Here is a 19,941-nt window from a genome sequence, read left to right as displayed (position 1 = left end):
CCAGCTGGTTGTAGTCCTTATAAATACTGCCATCTATCACATCTTTATCTACCCCCACAAAGGAATACGTGGCATCCGTTGAGCGGCTACTGAAACAGTGAACTTTTTTTACCTATCGGATCTTGTGACAGCCAATCATGAAGAGCCAAGTAACCGATGAGCAGATTCCTGCACTGGTGTATGCAGGCGATCCTTCACTTGTTTTTTAACGAAAACAAAAGTATTTATTTATTTTTAAAAAAAATATATTTTATATATTTTACAGAGTTGATAAATATTCTTCCCTAGACTAAAACAGGTCTCTAATACAAATAATTATTGGCAAATTGTTAGTAAGATATAAGTAGTTAGCTTAGCTTAGCGGCTCGGTTCACTTCGGTTTAGTAACTTAACGATTCAGCTTAAAAGTAAACTAGCATAAGATCGACTTCAACTCAAATGATTATTTTTATATCAATAAAAAATTTATTTTTTTGTTAAATTCATATCTAACCTTTAAGCTCTTACATAATTAAAAATATATATATCATAAATGAAGCTTCACTACTGACCGTCCACGACCTCATTGAGCGTAGCAGGGAAATATTATTTTTGAGTTTTGCTTTTGTCCTCATCTTTTTATCTTACACCAATTGAATATCCACGATTCCGTGTACAAATTATTATTATTATTATTTTCATCGTTGATTCAACGATGGCATACTTCCATCGGCAAGATCTTTCCATTACTACTTTTCACCTTTCCTTTACTTTTGATTGGATGGCTTATGTCTTAGTTCTAGCGGAAAGATTCCTCTTGGCAAAAAAAAGTTCGTTTCCAACTTTTCGAATTGATATAAGAAAAAGGTAAATTTGTTCATTAGTACAAATTTATAGTCTATACTCTGTAATCAACCCAATTATAAACGACCAAAATCTTCTCCTTCTTCTCTCTCCTCGACATTTTTTTTTGGCTTGGATGAGAAAGGTGGATTTTCCTTTATCTTATTCCTCCTTCTCACCATAATTTCCTCCTCCTTCTTTTTATCTTCTCTTTTAGCTCTTTGTCTGTCTTTCGTATTAGCTGTGGCTAATGCCGCCTCTCCACTGATGGCACACCCCCACCCCTTTTGCTATGCAGAGCATTAGGAGAAGATTCCAGATCTACGCTAATAAAGGAGTCAAATCTAGAGCACCTCCTTTTTATGCTACTTACTTTTTTTATTGTTTTTATTTTATGTAGGTAAACTTCATGGATAGCTCGAATCTGCAGCGTCATTATGGAGCTACCAGTGGCTTAGGCTTTTTTTTTTTTTTTTTTTTTTTTTTGCTTCACTTTTGTGTGCCTTTTGAACTTAAATCAATGATTTTCCTTATGGTGTTGTTGTTCTTTACTCAGCGTTTTTCTTTGTAATAGGCATGTAAGCAACTATTCGGAATAAATGAAATTTCTCAACTTTTTCTTAAAGAAATAACCAACTACAAAAGGATATCCAATTTTACTAAATCCAGACGGAAGAGAAAATTTCATACTTTTTTCATCGGCCCTAGTAGAGTGCTCTACTAGGATTCATATTTTCTTCCCCTCTCTAAGAGTTTTTTTCGCCACCTCCGGTTGTCTCCTCTTCTCTCCATCTAGCCTCCTCCTTAGTGTATTTTCTTCCTCTATCATCTCTTCCATCTTCCTCTCTTTTCTTTTTTTTTCTTCTCTCTCTATGGTTTATCTTTCTCTCCTGTTACTATCGCTTAGCATCTTCTCTCTCATTCTTGTGTTGTCATTGGGCATCTCACCTCAATTCCCTCTTCAACTTTCCACGTCATCATTGTCTCCACCGAGTGACATGGAACTTGCCTTGTGACCCCCCATTGGCCTTATGCATTACTGCCATCTAAGCTGAGTGGCATGGGTCTTGTCTACCTTGGTCTCTATCCCGTTCGTGACAATCTTTAATGTCCGAGTCTAATTAATCTCCTTCTTGCCTCACACCTAGCTCCACCTAAGTTGCAAGGATCTATCATGCCTTGATATGCAAACCTCTCGCTCCTTCTCCATTCCCACTGTTTTCCTTTTTCTTTTATTTTTTGTTTTAAGTTCTATTCTTAGATTCACAAATCTGCTCAAATGAGAGTCTCCATGTGGTTTCATTATATTCACTAGATTACGTCACTAAAATATGTGTATTCCTATCTAGACTTGCTCCTTTGTTGAGAGCTCAAACTTTCAAGGATAAGCGTTAACTCTCTCTTCTCGTTTTATTGTGCTTGAATACTTGTTCTCGATACTTTGTTGTTATTGTTGTTTGATCTATAATACAATTAGGTGCGGAATTTGCCCTTGTGGCTCTTATTGTATTTCTCTTTCTTTCTCATATATCAAATGCAAATACCATCTTATATACATTACTTATGTGGATAACTATAATGCTAGGGTTTGGTGTTTTCCTCTTCCCTCATCAAGTCCTCGTTGCCTCTGATGGCCTTTTTCTCCTCTCCTCCCCCACCTTCAACAGCCTTTTTCTTCTTTGTGGGTTTCTTCTCTCACTAAGAGAGCTTCTCCACCGCCACCAACGATGTATCTCCTCCCCCTCCATCTAGCCAAGTGCTAGGTGGAGGGATAACGACTCTTTCCCCCTAGTGGGTTGCTAATGCCTCTCCTCTCTTTCTCTCCTCTTCTTCCTATTTTTTCTCTCACCTAGCCACCTTATCCTTTTTCGCCCCATTACCACTAGCCTGACATCCCCTCCCTCATCTGAGTTGTTGCCGTCCATTCTATCCCAACTCTCTCATTAGTTGTTTGCATCGTCGTTGTTGAAATCGAACTTTGTGGATCTAACTAAATCCTAGCCTCTCCCCACTGGCAACAGCTGTTGGCTTGGTTTTGCTTGTGCACACCTTGCTCCATGCCTTACTACGGCTAGTCCGCTTTCAGCTCTGTTTGTCGCATCGCTTCCAGTTACATTGAGCCACCCCTAGCTCTACCGCTTCATTTCCAGCTCCCCTAGTAGCTAAGATCTGTCATGATTTTGCTGCATTGGGGTTATTTTCTTTTCTGAGATTAACTGTCCTGAAAGGTTGTATCGAGAATGTATTAAGCAGATTGGATGCCCTCCTCCGCTCCGTGTTTGTATTTCCTTTATTTTTCTTTGCTCTAGGTTTTCATTCTAGTTTCTCAGGAGCTCAATAGCTGAAGATGATATAGAGAAGGTTATGTTACTCAAATAAGGTTTTCCAAGTGATTTGTTGTTGAAGTCACTAAACAAGCAGGAGGCTTGCTTCTAAATCATCTGCTCTATCTCCTCTGTATTATTGTGCTCGAGTAAATATCTGTTTTAATTGTTATTCAGTCTATAATACAACCAAGTGTGAAACTTATCCTTAGAGCTTTTCTCCTATTTTCTCTGTCTTCCTTTGTATCGCCTTATAATCAATCAGTTGCCTGAATTGAATGGTATGATCTATCTAAGGACTTTCTTTCAAAAAAACATAAAACCTATAATTATAATGGCTGAGAGCCGGATAAAATACTAAGCAAAGTTGGATTGGCCCTCTACTTTAGTCAAACTCCCTGGAATTAATGAAGTAGCCCAAATTTGGGGCCCAAACGACGAGACCCAGATGCTGGCTTGGGTGGATAGCACGAGGAAAAGGGGATTACTTTGGAACATTATTTTTTTATTCACTAAATAAACTTTTCTCCAATTTTGTATGCATGCGGTGATGTGGACTAGTGCTAAAGGGGGCAATTATTGGAATTAGGTCCTCAAAAAAGTATTCATACAAGGAACTACTCTTGTTATGCCACGTAACCTCAATGGTTACAATTTACATCCTGTAATTGGCTTAATTTTATACGAGTTGTTGAAATATATTTATTAAAATATATTATCTTTATTTTTTTTAATTTATTTATTAAAATATATTATCTTTAAACTTAAATACTAAATTAGGTATACTTTACTATAGTCTAAATATAATGCTTATAAGATCAATATTCTTTAAAGTAAAATACTAAATTTATCAATATTTTTATAATAATTCATATCCTTTAGTCTATGAGCTCTTTACTTATAAAAGCGCTTAACTGCTGAGTGTTCTAGTAAAATAAACTTGTGTTGGTAATTAAGTTTAAGAGTGATATATTTTGATACATAAATTAAAAAATAAATTTATTTGGGTCAAAAACTCAATTTATACATGACACGTGTGTGGAGGTCTAGAAGGTTAAAAAAAATTAGAGAAAATTATTTTATTTGGCTCGATTTAATTTATCCAGACCAAATTATAATTATTAGTGATAATAGTATCTGGGCACCCACAAAATAAAAATATAGTCTATTTATACACGATAAAAATAGTTTAATAATTCTACTATTTATTCATAGCTAGAAAAAGTAGTGCCAATAAAGCACTATTAATTTTAGATGAAAAATCTAGAGTTGTGATTTAAATTATAATTTGCTCAAAAATATTATTTTTTAGTTAAAGAAAAGCTATAAATTAATAAGATCTATCAAAAGCTAAATTAGATATTCTATATGTTTTTGCTTTATTAATCAGTTAATTAACTCCTAAAATATAAGCAGTAGTTCCTGAGGTATCCAGTAAAAATAATTTGAATCCTTATTTTGTTTTGACCCAATATCAATTATATGTGCTAGTTGACTAATTGGCTAATTAACTCACAAAATTCACACATTTGATGTGGAGAGTTAATTTATTGAAATAATTTTGTTTTGATGTTATCTTGTTAGGTATGTCACCACCAATGTAGGACAAAATATTTCAGCAAAGTAATTAATAGGGGTGTTTTTTAATAACATATTATATTTTTATTATTTTTATTAACATCGTCTAATCCTCATTTTTCCTTTTTAATTTTCATAAAACACTCACTATCGTTAACTTTGGTCTGTGATTAAATTACTAAAATATTCTCAATATTAATATTAATACCATGGTCCAAATTTAATCACCCCACAGGAGGGTAATTTAAATAATTTAAGTATTTAAAAAATTATCTTTATACATTTTTATTTGAAAAAAAAGAGATCAGGTCTAATTAACTCAAGGTTTCGGATTACAAAATTCTAATTTAAAAAAATAGAGGGTGTTATTTAAAAATTTCCCTAATTAATTTGTCATCGACCGAGTTGTATAATTAACGTGACCTCACTTCAAATGTCTTTTTCTACGTGGAGTCAAAGCTCGAATTAGCCATTAATTATTGAGTTGTTAGTAATTAATCTGGACTGGATTAGCGAACACATTTAGACTAATTAATGTATAATTAATTATTAGTAGTGAGGTTCCACGTTAAATTGCCCTCTTTCACGTGCTGCTCGTGTTTAATTAGGGCCTAAATCGGATGGTAAGTAAAGAAAAATCCATACTTTAGGATGACAAATGATCACTATAATTATATACACACACACTCATAATTAGGAGTGTAATTAGGGGAATTAATCAAAGCACAATGCTTAGATTGATTATTTTTAGTTTGAGCATATATTTTGAGTCTGATCTAATTGATCAAGTGTAAATCATTTCAAATATGAGCCTTGGATTTCTTATTGCTCCATATATCTCAACCTGGAATGCCAACATTCTAAATTCATGATCTCAATTATAGACAATTATGACTTAATTACTAAGCTAAAAAATTAAATTTTTTTAATAATTATTTGCTCGTAAGTTAATCATAAACTAGATAGCTAAATTAACTCTCCCGATAGTTTTACCCAATGCTAATCTTGATATGCACCGGAAAAATCTAACTCATGACAGAGACCTAACTTTAATTTATTTTTAATAAAAGAGAAGTGCTGTAAAGTGTTTGACTGGATTAAATTCAACCTTTCCTAGTGGAAAAAAGAGTCATTTGGATCACTAAAGGATGCAAAGAACCAAACCAACTTGCAGCATTTGTCCATAATACTTTGCACTCAAAATTTATTCAATTTCTTTTAAAACCAAATATAAAACTTATCCTTATACAGCCCATATATGCTTTGTTCAGAGTAATTACTAAACTAAAGAAAATAACAGAGGTAATTTAATGGATCAAGTTACTTCAGGCATGCAATGTGATCAATCTTCATCTTTACTCAAGTATTTTTTGGCAAATTTGATTTTGAATTCCTACTATTTAATATCCAATTTTATTACTTTGACCTTTAAGATATCTATATCTATCATTATCATCAAGCTACCAACTATGGAGATGGCTGCACTACTTTTGACTTGATTTGCATAGCATCAAACATCAATCAACATCACAATCTGGAGAAAAATAAGAGTATCCATTAATCCATATGGCATCCTGAAGATCTAATTCAATTGTTATATTTCCTATTTCAGTAAGGGTTTATCGAACCGTCCTACCTAACACATTAATTGCGTGCATTTGATTGCTTTTATGATCATACTCAAATGAGAATATAAAAGTAAAATGTATGATATATATTTAGAAAAGAGAATGCTCGCTAATCTACTTTCATTCTCTAACTTCTAATATTTACTATATAGTGGGTCGTTCATTTTATTTATCTCTCATTTGTCTACGAGTAATGTTAAGATACGTATTAAAAAAATAATATATTATTATTAGTCTATTACTAAATAATATATTAAGTTTTTGGATCAATAAGTTATCCAAATAAAATTTGTTTTATCTTTAAAATATTTGAAGATTTTACAAAAAAAATAAGAGAAAGAGAAAAAGATTTATGAATCAAATTTTGTGCGCATGCTTCAATACTCATTGCATTAGCCAAGATTTCAAGCAATGAATTAAGCAAAGAAATAATTAATTCACTCTCTCATCAATCATTATCATAATAGTCAATAGAATGTCCCCATTGATGCTGTCCATCTTATTTAAATGCCCTATTGGTTATTCCATGCTAGATCTATCCCTTTTAATTACCTATATATAATTCTAATTAAGTTAGGCTGCTTATAGTTTCCATATTAATTAAGCACTATATGCTATTTTCAACTCTCTGGGGATAAGATTATCATACGCACGATTCATATATTCCTTATTATGATACCTCTAAATTTTACCCCTGCGATTTGACTTTATAGTCATGTAACGTAAACTCACACTATTACTATCGGTGCTAATATTTGTTGACATAAATAAATTACTAAATGATCAAACTATCTTGGCTATCTTTAGTTTCGTTAACAATTGACTAATAGTTGCAATTTAATCTGAATCTATTAAATAAAATAATCGAGAGGGTAAACTTTAGGAGATGGAGATTGATTAAGGCACTAAACTCTATTTTATGTTGTTTATCAACTATTCCTCCATAAATATTGAAGTATTCCATGAACCTTTACTCCTAAATGTTGCATCCAAATGCTTCCAAAGATAAAATATAATGGCAAGTGATCTCTGCTATAATGTCTCAGCTCTCAAACGGAGACACAAGATAAAACAATTTAGCAGTCAATCAGACAAATGCATTTGAAATTCTGGCATGCAAACACAAGCATTTGGGTGTTTGAAAAGAAATAATAATAATTAAACAAGTAGTCCATATCAAACTCAATATATTTTATGCTCTATAGAAGTACTTATAGAGAGCATCCAGATCTATCAGCAGAACGTATGACAAATCTAGTGACATAAGATTATCTCTTTATAATGTGGTTGAAAGTATCCTACAAGTTTTTTAAAAAAAGAATAAAAAAACCCTTGGAATAAATAAATGAATGAATTATGTCTTACTTGGGGGGGGGGGGCAATTGTAAAAAAGAAAAATTCTTAATTTTGAATACAGATAGTTCTAAGTCAATTTCTTTGTGAGATTAATTTTTTTCTTCAGCATTTATGTGAAAAAGATTTAGTCTCCCATTTAATTGATTAATTCTAGATTAGAGATTGAATGAGTATTAGACTCGGCCTAATATAAGGCCCAAATGGGTTTGACATATTTTTGATACTATATTTGGGCCAAAATACATTCGCCTAACCTAATACACTTTCTTTTGGGCTTTTACCTTGTACCGCAATTTATACTTATTTACTTAAATTTTGAATCAAAATAGGTTCCTTATCATCTTATTTACCTAAAATTTTTTAACCCTCAATTTAATATTGAAATAGCTATCTTTTGAGACACTCATTGCTGCCTCATAGGCTGATAGAAAAATGCTAAATTGATTAGCATTTTGTACTAAATCTAGAGTGACACAATATTCTTTATGTTTCTACTTGTTGTGGTGTACAATGAAAGCTGGTTGTCACAAGGGTTTCAATGGCAAAGATATCACTCTTCAAGAAGCAATCTACAATGCTAATAGGCTTCGTTCGTATTACTCGGCTCACCTAAGTAGCTCCTTGAATTTGACAATGGCTTCTCCAAAGTCCATTGAGCTAGAAATGGAATCCCACTGTTCCGAAAGGGTTGATGCAGCTTGGCAGAGCTCACTATGCGAAGGCATCGATATCTACATCACGCTCGACTCCCACGCACCTCCCATAGCCATCTCGATCCCTTAATTAGTAATAAGCTAGAGCTATTTTAGCAAGTCTAAATGAGCTCTCCAAACTTCCTTCAAGAAACAAGTGTTAGCTCTTCAATGATCAGGAGACTAATCTAGACCAAGTAATCCTCAACTTAGTGCTGGATTGTAGAAATCTGTTCACTAGGCACTCTTGGATTTAACTTGGGTTTACGAGCAGGTGTAACAATTTCTTTACTCACTGTCTCGCTCAGCATGTCGTCCGCCTTAGGTTTCGAACCAAATGGTCGGGTGAGCAGCTAACTACTAACACAGCTATAATAAAAACACATATGTTGTATTAATCGCATCGAGTCTTGATCAAATCCTCCTCTTTGGTCTTCCATAGAGATAGTTTATGGTTTAATGAGCAATATTAGTGCATATACCTAGTCAGCACGCCCTAGTAAAGGGGTGTTGAAATGGGTGCAAGGAATCCAGGTCTATCAAGTATTTGCAGAAAAACATACATCCCCCTTTCACATTCGTATTAACAAAATAAAACTACTTAGCGTATAATATTAGCAAGCATATCTTTTTGCATATACTTATATATGCATTTTTGCATATTACCGCCTACATTTTTCTACTTTATCACAAAGCGCCTAGATTTGTACAAGTAAGTACGTCAACGGGGGAAATTTCTAAGAATAATACTAAACTTTAGGTGGTGATATGGAAAAATACCGACTAAATAATTCTGATACTGATGTTATTGGCCCGAAATCTGAAGCCCATCCCCGGAAATGTCGTCCTCCTGTCGCCGCTCCACCCCTCTCCTCCTCTTCCTCCTCCTCCTCCTCCTCTTCCTCCTCCGCCAGTAATGCCGCCTTCCTCCGCCGCCATTTGCCTCCCGCAACTACTCGATCTATCTCTTCCTTTGATCGGTAAGTCTTCCGATCCCCTCCCAAGTCGGTTCTTACCTGGATACGGTGTCGAGAGAGCTAGGGTTTCTTTCCGCTCTTTTTTGAGGTTAGGGCTTCCGCAAACTGAGAAAAGAAAGAAAGAATGTCGTTTTTAGGTAGTTTGAGAAGGTAGGAGATCATGAAGCGAGGAAGGGAATCATCTTGAGTTGATCTCTGCAGGTGGTTTCTAGCACTGGGGTGATATCTCGCGGTGGAGGTATGGGAGACACGGTCGACTTGGTCCTGGAGTTCTTGAGGAAGAACCGGTTCACGAAGGCTGAGGCGGCGCTCCGCGGTGAGCTAAGCAGTTGCTCGGATTTGAATGGCTACCTCCAGAAGCCTCTTCCCAAGGAAAACGAAGAAGTGCGCGAGGACTTCATTGTTAAGGAGGTCAAAGTTGGGAATGTTGGGACTTGTTCCGAAACTAAGAAGGGTTTTGTTGAGAAATTCGATGACCTCTCAGTGTCCGAGGAGCCAAAGCAGCATCGCCGTGGTTCGCTGGTGGTGGAGACGAGAGATTGTGGCGTTGGGACTGAATCTGATTTGTTGGAAGAGCTGAAGGTCTCTTTTGGAAGGATTAAAGGTAAATCTGAGGTTGAAGCAAAGCCTGAAGTCAATCAGATAACTTGTTTTAGGGACGTGAAGACAGTTTTCGCCTTTCCTGATGTTGATGCGTCATCCAGTCATAATGGTATTCTAAAAGAGACGAAAAAGAAAGAGGAAACTAGTGATGTTAGGGAAGTGAGAATTGAGCAGCAAAATGAAGCATATGGGCCTTACTTTTCAGCAAAATCTCAGGATTGTGCGGAAGGAAAGAATACCCAGAGTTTTGATTTGCCACTTATTGGTGAGAAGAGGCTACCTCCTGTAAGGATTAGGTCTGTAGACAAGCTAGTTAACATGCATTGGGAAGAAAAGGATGATCCCCATGGATCGAGACCAAAGCTTGCTGGTGCAGACAATACCTTTATGATGGGGTCTTTTCTTGACGTTCCTATTGGGCAAGAAATAAACTCTTCAGGTATTATAGCAATTAAACAGTCTACTTTCTGTCATTGTTTCTACATTTTTGTATCCGTGATGGTCTTTATGTAAGGTCTCATGGTAATTGTAAGAGTTAAAAGAGTGAAATTGACCTACCCTTCTTCCAGTATGACTGTTCACTTGTTTCTATCTATTTGCCTTTCCCTTTCCCTTTCCTTCTCTTGTTTCCTTCTCTTGTTTCTATGAGTGTCATTGTTTCTATCTTTTTGCCTTTCCCTTTCCTTCTCTTGTTTCATCTTTGAGTTTCGGGAAATATACATTGTTGTCATCTAGACATTCTATTTTGGATTCTCTCTATCATCATTGTTTTTAGATAGTGCAAATTATTTTTGGTGTCTTTCAGTTTCTCCGGCCATGTTTTTAGTGCAAGATTTTCAGAAGCAAACAGTAATCTCATTTATTGTCAAATTTGTTGTCATGAATCATCAAGAACTTTATTTCTTTGATAAAATGTTATGTTTCTTTATGTGAAGCTTGTGGAACATACAAATAAGATTTTTATGGAAACTTACTTGTACAATATTTTGCCCCCAGTTATTAGCAGAAGACTTTAAGTGCATATACATGCCAGGCTTTTGGAAACATAGATGATTTTTTTTTTCTGAAACCTTATATTTCTGAAATTTCATTAGAAGGCAATTGACCCACCATAATATTTCATATCCTTTGGAATGTATTTGTGAAGGTTTGGTTGTTTGAATGATATATGAAATGGAATTTGTTGTAGTTGAAAAAGCAATTTTCTATGAGCTATACCCTAAGCACATGGCAATAAAAGCAAACCCACCTTCTTAGTTTCTTTTCTTCCTCCTATTTGGGAATATATCACAAGAATTTTCCTTTTTGGAATAAAGTACTAAATGTTATTGACACATAGCAAACAGTAGCAGGTTCCAGCCTTGAGGTAGAAAACCATCATTCAACAAGCAAAGGAAAGGTTTTTGACTAGATTAGGGATTGCTCAAGGCGCAGCTTCATTTTGGCAAGCTTCTCCGAATCCCAAAATTCCTCTTTGATCCACCACAAGTTTGAATATTTGACTTGGTGAGGACTGAGAAGACTCTGCGACGTTCTCTTTTATTGCTGGATAAGATTTCTCCAAGCGATAATAATGGTTTCTTCTGGCGCCGGTGCCCTACTTGAATCCCTGCATGATGAGATAGCTCTTTTGTACCTTCATTGATGATACTTCAAGTGATCAACTCATTTGTCATAACTTAAGATGCCCTTTTCTTTTCCAGTTTGCTAGGTCAATTTTTTATTAATTTCCAATTTAACTTTTTATCACAAGCTTATACATAATCATGATGTCTGGAACCTTATATTCAGTCAGTAGGTGTCTGTTTTTTCTCATTCTTTTCCTGCATCAACTTTTAATTTCTAAAGATTTTTTCTTCCTTCCTTCCTCCTGTTGATATGAGAATAAAGATAAGTATTGATACCTTTTTCCCTCCAAAGTTCTAAATATGATTATGTTTGTACTTTATACCTTTCATACTTCTTTTATTTCCCAGGAAATTAACTGTTGGTAACCTCCTATTTATGTACTTCTTTTGCTGGGTGAGATCCTACTTAATTTTATTATTTGCCTATCTTTTTCTATAAAAACCTGTGCATTGTTGTGGCCGATCACTAAGCTACTTTTCAAGTGTACACCGGTAATATTTACTGAAACCATAAAAATCAAGGATTCCACTTTCACATTTTTGATAATTTGTCATGTGATGATTTATATGGTTTGTATTTGTTGGAATCAACAAACTTGCCTCAAATCATTTTAGTCGATGTCTGCAGGTGGTAAGCGAACATTTGGAAGTAGTTGGTTGTCTGTAAGTCAAGGCATTGCTGAGGATGCTTCTGATCTAGTATCTGGTTTTGCTACTATTGGTGATGAGTCAGTTGACTATCCAATTGAATATTGGGATTCTGATGAGTACAGTGATGATGATGATGTTGGGTACTTGCGACAACCTATTGAGGATGAAGCCTGGTTTCTAGCGCATGAGATTGACTATCCTAGTGATAATGAAAAGGGAACTGATCAGAGGAGTGCTCCTGATCAACAGGACCTTGTGCCTACAAGGGATGAAGATGATGATCAATCTTTTGCAGAGGAGTCATTCTTTCGGGAAGAAGACATTGAACAACTAGCTTCTTCCAAGGGGTTAATGGGACCAGGAATGCGTGAAGTTTATGGGAAAACAGATGAAAATGATTTGATAGCTCAGTACGATAGGGAACTTGTGGATGTAGAATTAGAAGAAAATTTGGTGCATGCACAACCTGTTTGGGGGGGTTTTGTTGCACAAAATGGAGAACAAGTTACTTTAGGAAATGGCAATGTCCAGAATGAGTGGCCTCAACCTAATGATTTCTCCAAAGAAGATGATCGACATGGTTCAGTCAGGTCAATTGGTGTGGGCATAAACAGCGATGCTGCTGATATAGGCAGTGAAGTGCATGGAGGAAGTAGTGGAGCGGACATAGAATACTTTCATGATCACAATGTTGCTATAAGTGGTACTGTACATTCTCAAAATGATAAGAATCATTTAAGTAGGTCAAATGGAGATAATAGAAAGGGAACTAAACAGGAACCACATAGCTACCCTTCATGTTCTGATAATGGTAATTTTCCACGAGCAAGTCACGTGCATGGTGGATTTTCTTTTCCACCTCCAAGTAGTGGAGACATGCTGGAGGCTGCTTCTGGAAAATCATTGTGGTCAAGCAAGGGTAATATTTTTGTCTCTGAGGATGCTGATGTATCAGTGAATGGCATGACAGAAGATATGCTCACATCATGGAGGAAAGAAAGCACTGATTCTTCCCCTGGAAGGAGCTCCCAAAATGAAAAAACTTCTGATGTTATTAGATCAAGAAACTCAACTGCATCGTTGAACTATCCTCACGATGAAACAGAGGATATTAATAAGTTACGAGATCACAAAGTAGATGTTGAAGAAGATGCAATGACAATTCTGGAGAATGAGGAAGCAGCTGCATTGCAGGAACAAGTCAGACAGATAAAGGCTCAAGAGGAAGAGTTTGAGACGTTCAATCTTAAGATTGTACATAGAAAAAACAGGCATGTTTAGCTGTTCATTGCATTTTTCATGTCATCTACTAAATTAATAGGGAATGTCTGCATCCTTCTTCAAGCTGATTCTACCCTGAGTGTTACTCGCTCTTGCTCTTTAATTTATTTTCCTTTCTTTAATTTTTCATGGCAGATGAGTAGATTCTTTTTCTAAAAATTTCCCCTTTTGTTATCTGAAACTTTCCATTGTCCTTGTTGAAAATTTACCAGAACTGGTTTCGAAGAAGACAAAAGTTTCCATGTTGTTCTTAATTCAGTGATCGCTGGGCGGTATCATGTTACCGAGTACCTAGGATCAGCAGCATTCAGCAATGCTATTCAGGCACATGACTTGCACACAGGCATGGATGTTTGCATGAAAATTATAAAGAACAACAAAGATTTTTTTGATCAGAGCCTTGATGAAATCAAACTTTTGAAATTTGTCAACAAGCATGACCCTGGGGACAAGTACCATATTTTACGCTTGTATGATTACTTCTACTATCGGGTAATTGGAACTTTAGTTTATATTAATTTTTATTACTGCTATTCTCTCTTTCCTGTTAGTGATGCTAATAATCATGAGTTCAACTGCTAAAATTGATGTTCTCTGGATGAATAGGACTTTCTACAGTAGCATCACATCTTATGTGTCATTACATGTAATGGGACTTAATTTGGATATAATTGGCTAGCATAACCTTTCTAATGATCTGAAAATTAATTTGGGATATAACTGGCTACAATGTCAATTACTTCTACTATTGCAATACACACATAAGACAGGGTGCAACTTTTTTTTGTTTTTATAAAAAAAATCCCTTTTAGTTTTCTATAGTTGTGTTAATACTTAATACAAGTAACCATTAAAAGAGCAGTGCTATGGATTATTTAATAGTGTAAAACATGGAAGGATAGTGCATGTTAGTTATACCATGTTTGTGCAGTTGTAAGTTGTAACACTTTCAAGACTGGAAGCATTGTCCCATTAAAATTACACATCACATTGTTAAAAGAAATAATTTTAGCAATGTAGAAAATTATATGCTTTAGAAAGATATGTAGACTCCTGAGGGTCTCTAATGCTTTCTGTAAAGCAAAGAAAGAACATTTTGAGCTTCATTCATTTTTGTTTCTGATTTGTAGGTCCTGATTATCTTGGAATTTGAGGAGTTTAAATCAAGATTCGAGTTATCTATCTTTTCATGTTTAAAAGCACCTTCAATCAGATTGGCAATCAATTGCTGTATGTGTATGTGCATGTGCAAGATGTATGTGCTCCATGTGTGCTCCATGTGCATTAGTGCATATACTTATGATGCAGTACAGCAACGTCCTTCTTGATTAATTGGTTTTAGATTTCACTGTATCTGTTGTACTAGAAAGCATTTTTACCCGAATTTACCCCTACTGAAGGTCATGTGCATCAAAATTTTCTGTTAACAAGACTTTTCTTCTCAGACATTCTTTAAGATAATGTTTATCAGCTTTGTAGTAGAAACAAATTGATGATTTATGATCCCTAATTCTTTACTAAAGATGTCATTTTATTTACTATTTGCAGAGTGCTTTACATTTTGCTGACTAATTAATTTGTTTAACTTCTTTAGGAACACTTACTGATAGTCTGTGAACTTCTCAAGGCAAATTTATATGAATTCCAAAAGTTCAACAGAGAATCTGGAGGTGAGGTTTACTTCACAATGCCAAGGTTGCAGGTTGTATTCCAAGCCCCTTTTGTCTAATCTTGAACTTCATGGCTTAACCAGGTGTTCTCATAGTAAGCACTAATTTTTCTTTATATTTCAATCTGCAGTCAATTGCTATTCAGTGTCTGGAGGCACTCCAATTTCTGCATGACCTTGGTCTTATTCATAGTGATTTGAAGCCTGAGAACATACTGGTGAAGAGCTATAGTAGGTGTGAAGTGAAGGTCATTGACCTTGGCAGTAGCTGCTTTGAGACAGACCATTTATGTTCTTATGTCCAGTCACGATCTTACCGTGCACCTGAGGTCATACTTGGTATCCCTTATGGCAAAAAGATTGATATATGGTCACTTGGATGTATCCTGGCTGAACTTTGCACTGGAAATGTAAGTTTTATTTTCTGTTTATCACTCTATCCAGTATGATTCCTCTAGTTGCTTGGCTGCTCCACAGACATTTTGGGTTGGTTATATCCCAGTTATTTGAAAGAAATCACCTACTATCTGTACTTAGGTTTGTGGGTGGTGTGGTGACTCTTCATTTAACTTAACGCATTGTTCTTGCTGATATCTAAGTTTAAGTGATGTAATGAACTTATGATCTGTCTCCCTAGGTTCTTTTCCAAAATGATTCTCCTGCAACACTAGTTGCCCGTGTAATTGGAATTGTTGGCCCCATTGAGCAAGTCCTGCTTGCAAAGGGACGAGACACATACAAATATTTCACAAAGAACCACATGTTGTATGAAAGGAATCAGGTTTGCCTCTATGATAAATGTTATTCAACTTGTAGTATTTATCTTTTCATATATGATGAACTACAATACTTTTGTAGTGCAGATTATTTGTTGAAATTCTTTAATATTTATTTGTTATTTATGCTGGTCACGCCAGAGATCTTACATAGGAACACAGAGTTCATGAAACTCTCTTCTCTTAATGAGGTTCTGTAGTGATATGAATTCATTTCATTTCTCTTCAGGAAACAAACAGGCTAGAATACCTGATCCCAAAGAAGAGTTCTTTAAGGCACCGCTTGCCCATGGCCGATCAAGGGTTTATAGAGTTTGTTGCTCATCTTCTCGAGATAAATCCAAAGAAGCGTCCAAGTGCATCAGAGGCATTGAAGCATCCCTGGCTCTCTTACCCTTACGAGCCTATATCTTCATGAAATAGAAATTCCTCAGTGGATGAATTTTGCCTCCTTAAAAAGTACTTCCACACTTTTGCCCTCTCCATGTGCCTCGCAAGAACTCCTGTGCATCAATCTGCACTATTCTGCCACGTGTTTTGCCGCAAGTCCACCGAAAGTCTCGATGCGTCAAAGGGACACATCTTCTTATGGTAGGTTTGCTCCTCAGGAGGGTCTGCTCACATGGGACAATGCCTAGGTTCATTACCTTCCCCTTAATGCAGTCTTTGTTTTGTTTACTGTAAGCTCGGAATATGTTGAATATGCAGTGAGAAATGGATTCCTGGAATGCGGACCATCTTCTGTTGTATATGATGTGATTATTATTAAGGCCCTGCGAAATGTTGTACCCTCCTATTCTAACCTGCTGCTTCATTGGAGTTTTCTTCTGCAAGCCTCTACATACGTGCATTTTATTTTATTTTTCAGTAATTTGTATGTGTGTCTGTCTTAATTAAAGAAGTATGGAAAAAGAGTTATTGAATTGATGCAATCTTTCTATAATTACTGTTTGACAAATTCAGTTTTGTAAGTGATGCAGATTGAAGTAAGATCTGAGCTTCTATTTTTCTTTTGGATTCTTGAGCAAATTCAGATCAGATTTAGACTAATCTTTTTTAAAACTTTGATGGACTTTGGGCTCGGGTTAGACTTCTATTATGCTATATCAATAAGGCTGACTTATGTAGCTTGTGTAAATTTGAGTGACAAGAAAAATGCGAATATGGAAAGCTAAATTTTCTTTTTACTTTCTTCTTTCGTTCAAAAGATCATGATAGATGTGCTTGAGTAGGGCTCCAATTGAGGATTGATCAATGCATTAGGCAATTCAAATCTTTATTACAAACCCTACTTTGAGTAAGTGACCAAGCTAACCATGCATCCAAAATAGTTGAAATTGCCTCGTGATTCACATATTTGAATGCGATGGTATCTACGAGAGAGAGAGAGAGAGAGAGAGCAACGACGGATTCCTTAGGTGTATGCTGCAAGATCCGCGCACCTGGGAGATGGACGGTCACCGATTCCTCTGAGCTCTTCTCCGATGCAGCCCCTTGCGGATTCTAGGAAGATGGGGCGTACGTGGATCAAGTGCGGGGGAGACGTACGGGAGGATCGATGGAGGGCGGATGGAGGCAGACGGCGGTTCCAGGAAGGGGCAGCCGTACGTGGATAAAGTGCGGGGAGACGGGAGGGTCGTTGGAGGGCGAAGACAGACGACGGAGCAGAAGGGCGCGTCGGCGCAGTCGACGGCGCCAATGAGGAAGCGGCCGTCGTCGAAGACCTGCGCCATGAAGCAAGACGTGGGAATGGCGGCGGCGGCGGCTACTGCGGTGGAGGACAAGTTTTTACTTCGGAAGCAAGAGAGGAGGCAGTAGGAGAGAGAGGAGGGGCACCGGAGGCCGGAGAGATCGTACTGCCCGTCATCGAAGCCTTGGACCAAGAAGCAGAAGGATGCGGACGAGGAGGAAGACGAGGAGAAGGAAAGGGCGAAGGAGAGGATGAGGAGAAAGAAAGAAGCAAAATTAGCCATTTGATCGAAGCTGAGAGATAGAGAGGAGTGGTGGATTTGCAAATTGCAACTATATAATAGAGAGAGCGAGGGAGGAGTAAGGTCGACTAGGCGGTTATATTGGTAGTTGCGTCCGTAACGATTCTCGGAGCGTCGATCCTTTTACTAGACGTATGAGCTATATATATATATATATGAGCAATGGGCGGTTTGCTGATCTTGAGTGCGAATTACACGAATGCCACTGGTCCCAAAATTAAGCTGATGGTGTACTTGCAGTATAGCTTGGTATTATGTGCTCATGCACTCCAAAACTATCAAGGATCGAACAAATAGGACCAAAAATATGAAAAAGGAAACATATATATATACAAACTGAACCAAGAGAAGAAAAATTTTATCCGACAAATGAACTAAAGTTATGATCTAGGATTCAATATATTCAAGCATCACAACTCACAAGACCGATTAATCGATCCTACTTCCACCTTACTAGCCACTCTAACCTTCAGAGATCGATCGCCGCGATCACAGCTGGTCGTGGCCATCTTCTCCGGTCGTCATATCGCCGGAGATCTATTGTCGTAAGCCGGATCCGAGAGAGGGGCCCAGGGCAAGCCCGACGCAAGAGAAGGTGCAGAAGAGAGAACCGGCTGCTGGGAATCATGAAGTCGCCGGGGGTGACGGGGTTATTGCTCTCCATGGCGTTGGAGGAAGAGAGGGGGAGAGCCATGGAGAGATGAGCGTCGAAGTGAGAGGAGACCATTTGAGAGATAGAGAGAGAGAGAGAGAGAGAGAGAGAGAGAGAGAGTGAGGGATTTGGCGGTCGTTTAAATAGACGCCGGGGCAAGGGCGGGGACGGTTACGGGTTTGGTGCTTCCGACGACGATCTTGGGTGGATTTTACGAGAATGCCACTGAGCCAGGACAGCGAAGTCTTACGAGTGTCGAGAGGAATTATCGGATTATACGGTAACGGGGGTAGTTTTGACCGTACAGATTATTGGACATCGTTATTACTGGAATGCCACTGACGTCGAGAACTCTGTACTGTCTAATTAGCAGGATGGTTGGATGGATAGGTTAACTAATAAGATGTCCTCATCTCGTTTATAAAGCGAGTTCCAGTGGTTAAACTGGACCAAAATTTAACAGAGCAAAGCGAGTTCTAGGATTCAACTCAAGCATCACAAGACCGATCGATCGTCCGTCCACCTTATTAACAACCCTAACCCTCGACCGGCAGACCATCGGGATCACATGCAGCTCGTCGTGGTCGTCCTCTCCGGCCTCGATATCGCCGGAGATCTGTTCTCTAAAACCGGATCCGAGAGAGGAGGAATCCAGGGCCTGCCCGATGCAGGCGATCAATCAGAAGGTGATCCCCTCTCGAAGATCCTGATGAGGAGGCAGCAGAAGGGGAGGTTGATGGGTTCGGCGGCCGAGATCTGCGGGACGAGAACTCGACGCCGCCGGGGACCTTGGTGCATGAGTCTGCGCCGTTGGTTGGAACAGTGATCGAGAGCAATGAAGATAAAGAGCGGTGAGGTTGAGAGGAAGCCATTAGAGAAATAGGAGAAGTGGGAATGCGTGAAATTTGGAGGTTATTCACTTGTTTGTAATGTATAGCTCGCAGGGGACCTGGGGTAAAGGGCAGTGGCGGTTACGGGGTTCTTGCTTCCGGACTGAGCCCGAACCCGCTTCTCGGTTCGGGTACCAAAAGTCGAACCCGACTAGTTTCTGAGTCGGGTTTTGGATCTTCTTATCGGAGTTAATTTTCAGGTAAACTGAATCCGGTTTATAGAGGATAAATTTAATAGGCTACTTACTATCTTGAATGATTGTATATTGCTTTTAAAACTTAGAGTAGTGCAGGTCGTTTGTAAAGTTAATAATTATATTAAATTTGAGAAATAATTTAAATATAAATGAGGAGTTTGGTCAAAAGTTCATTATATGTGACACAAGGTGAAAGCGTAATACATTCAGATCTAAGTCTAACTAT

The 19,941-nt window shown here is 37.3% G+C and overlaps 1 protein-coding gene across 3 annotated transcripts; it reads left to right on the top strand.

Moving 5' to 3' along the window:
* The first annotated feature begins 9,085 nt into the window (after positions 1 to 9,085).
* Positions 9,086 to 16,908, top strand: LOC140773485 (uncharacterized). 3 transcript variants are annotated; one of them, XM_073116074.1, is made up of 8 exons: positions 9,101 to 9,465; positions 9,579 to 10,419; positions 12,237 to 13,530; positions 13,753 to 14,032; positions 15,135 to 15,242; positions 15,341 to 15,619; positions 15,847 to 15,990; positions 16,215 to 16,908. In XM_073116074.1, exons 2-8 carry the CDS (start codon positions 9,618 to 9,620, stop codon positions 16,401 to 16,403), a joined length of 3,096 nt encoding a protein of 1,031 aa, XP_072972175.1. In that variant the 5' UTR covers positions 9,101 to 9,465; positions 9,579 to 9,617; the 3' UTR covers positions 16,404 to 16,908. The 3 variants fall into 3 exon arrangements, with proteins under 3 accessions (XP_072972176.1, XP_072972175.1, XP_072972174.1); XM_073116073.1 differs by having other exon boundaries at positions 9,102 to 9,380; XM_073116075.1 differs by lacking the exons at positions 15,847 to 15,990; positions 16,215 to 16,908 and having other exon boundaries at positions 9,086 to 9,380; positions 15,135 to 15,210; positions 15,341 to 15,516.
* Positions 16,909 to 19,941: the final 3,033 nt, after the last annotated feature.

The sequence above is a fragment of the Typha angustifolia genome, chromosome 13, assembly GCF_048772165.1.
Source record: "Typha angustifolia cultivar Huaian chromosome 13, ASM4877216v1, whole genome shotgun sequence".
NCBI classification, from domain to species: Eukaryota; Viridiplantae; Streptophyta; class Magnoliopsida; order Poales; family Typhaceae; genus Typha; species Typha angustifolia.
The sequence above is the reverse complement of the archived record's forward strand: the minus strand, read 5'-3'. Positions and strand labels throughout refer to the sequence as shown.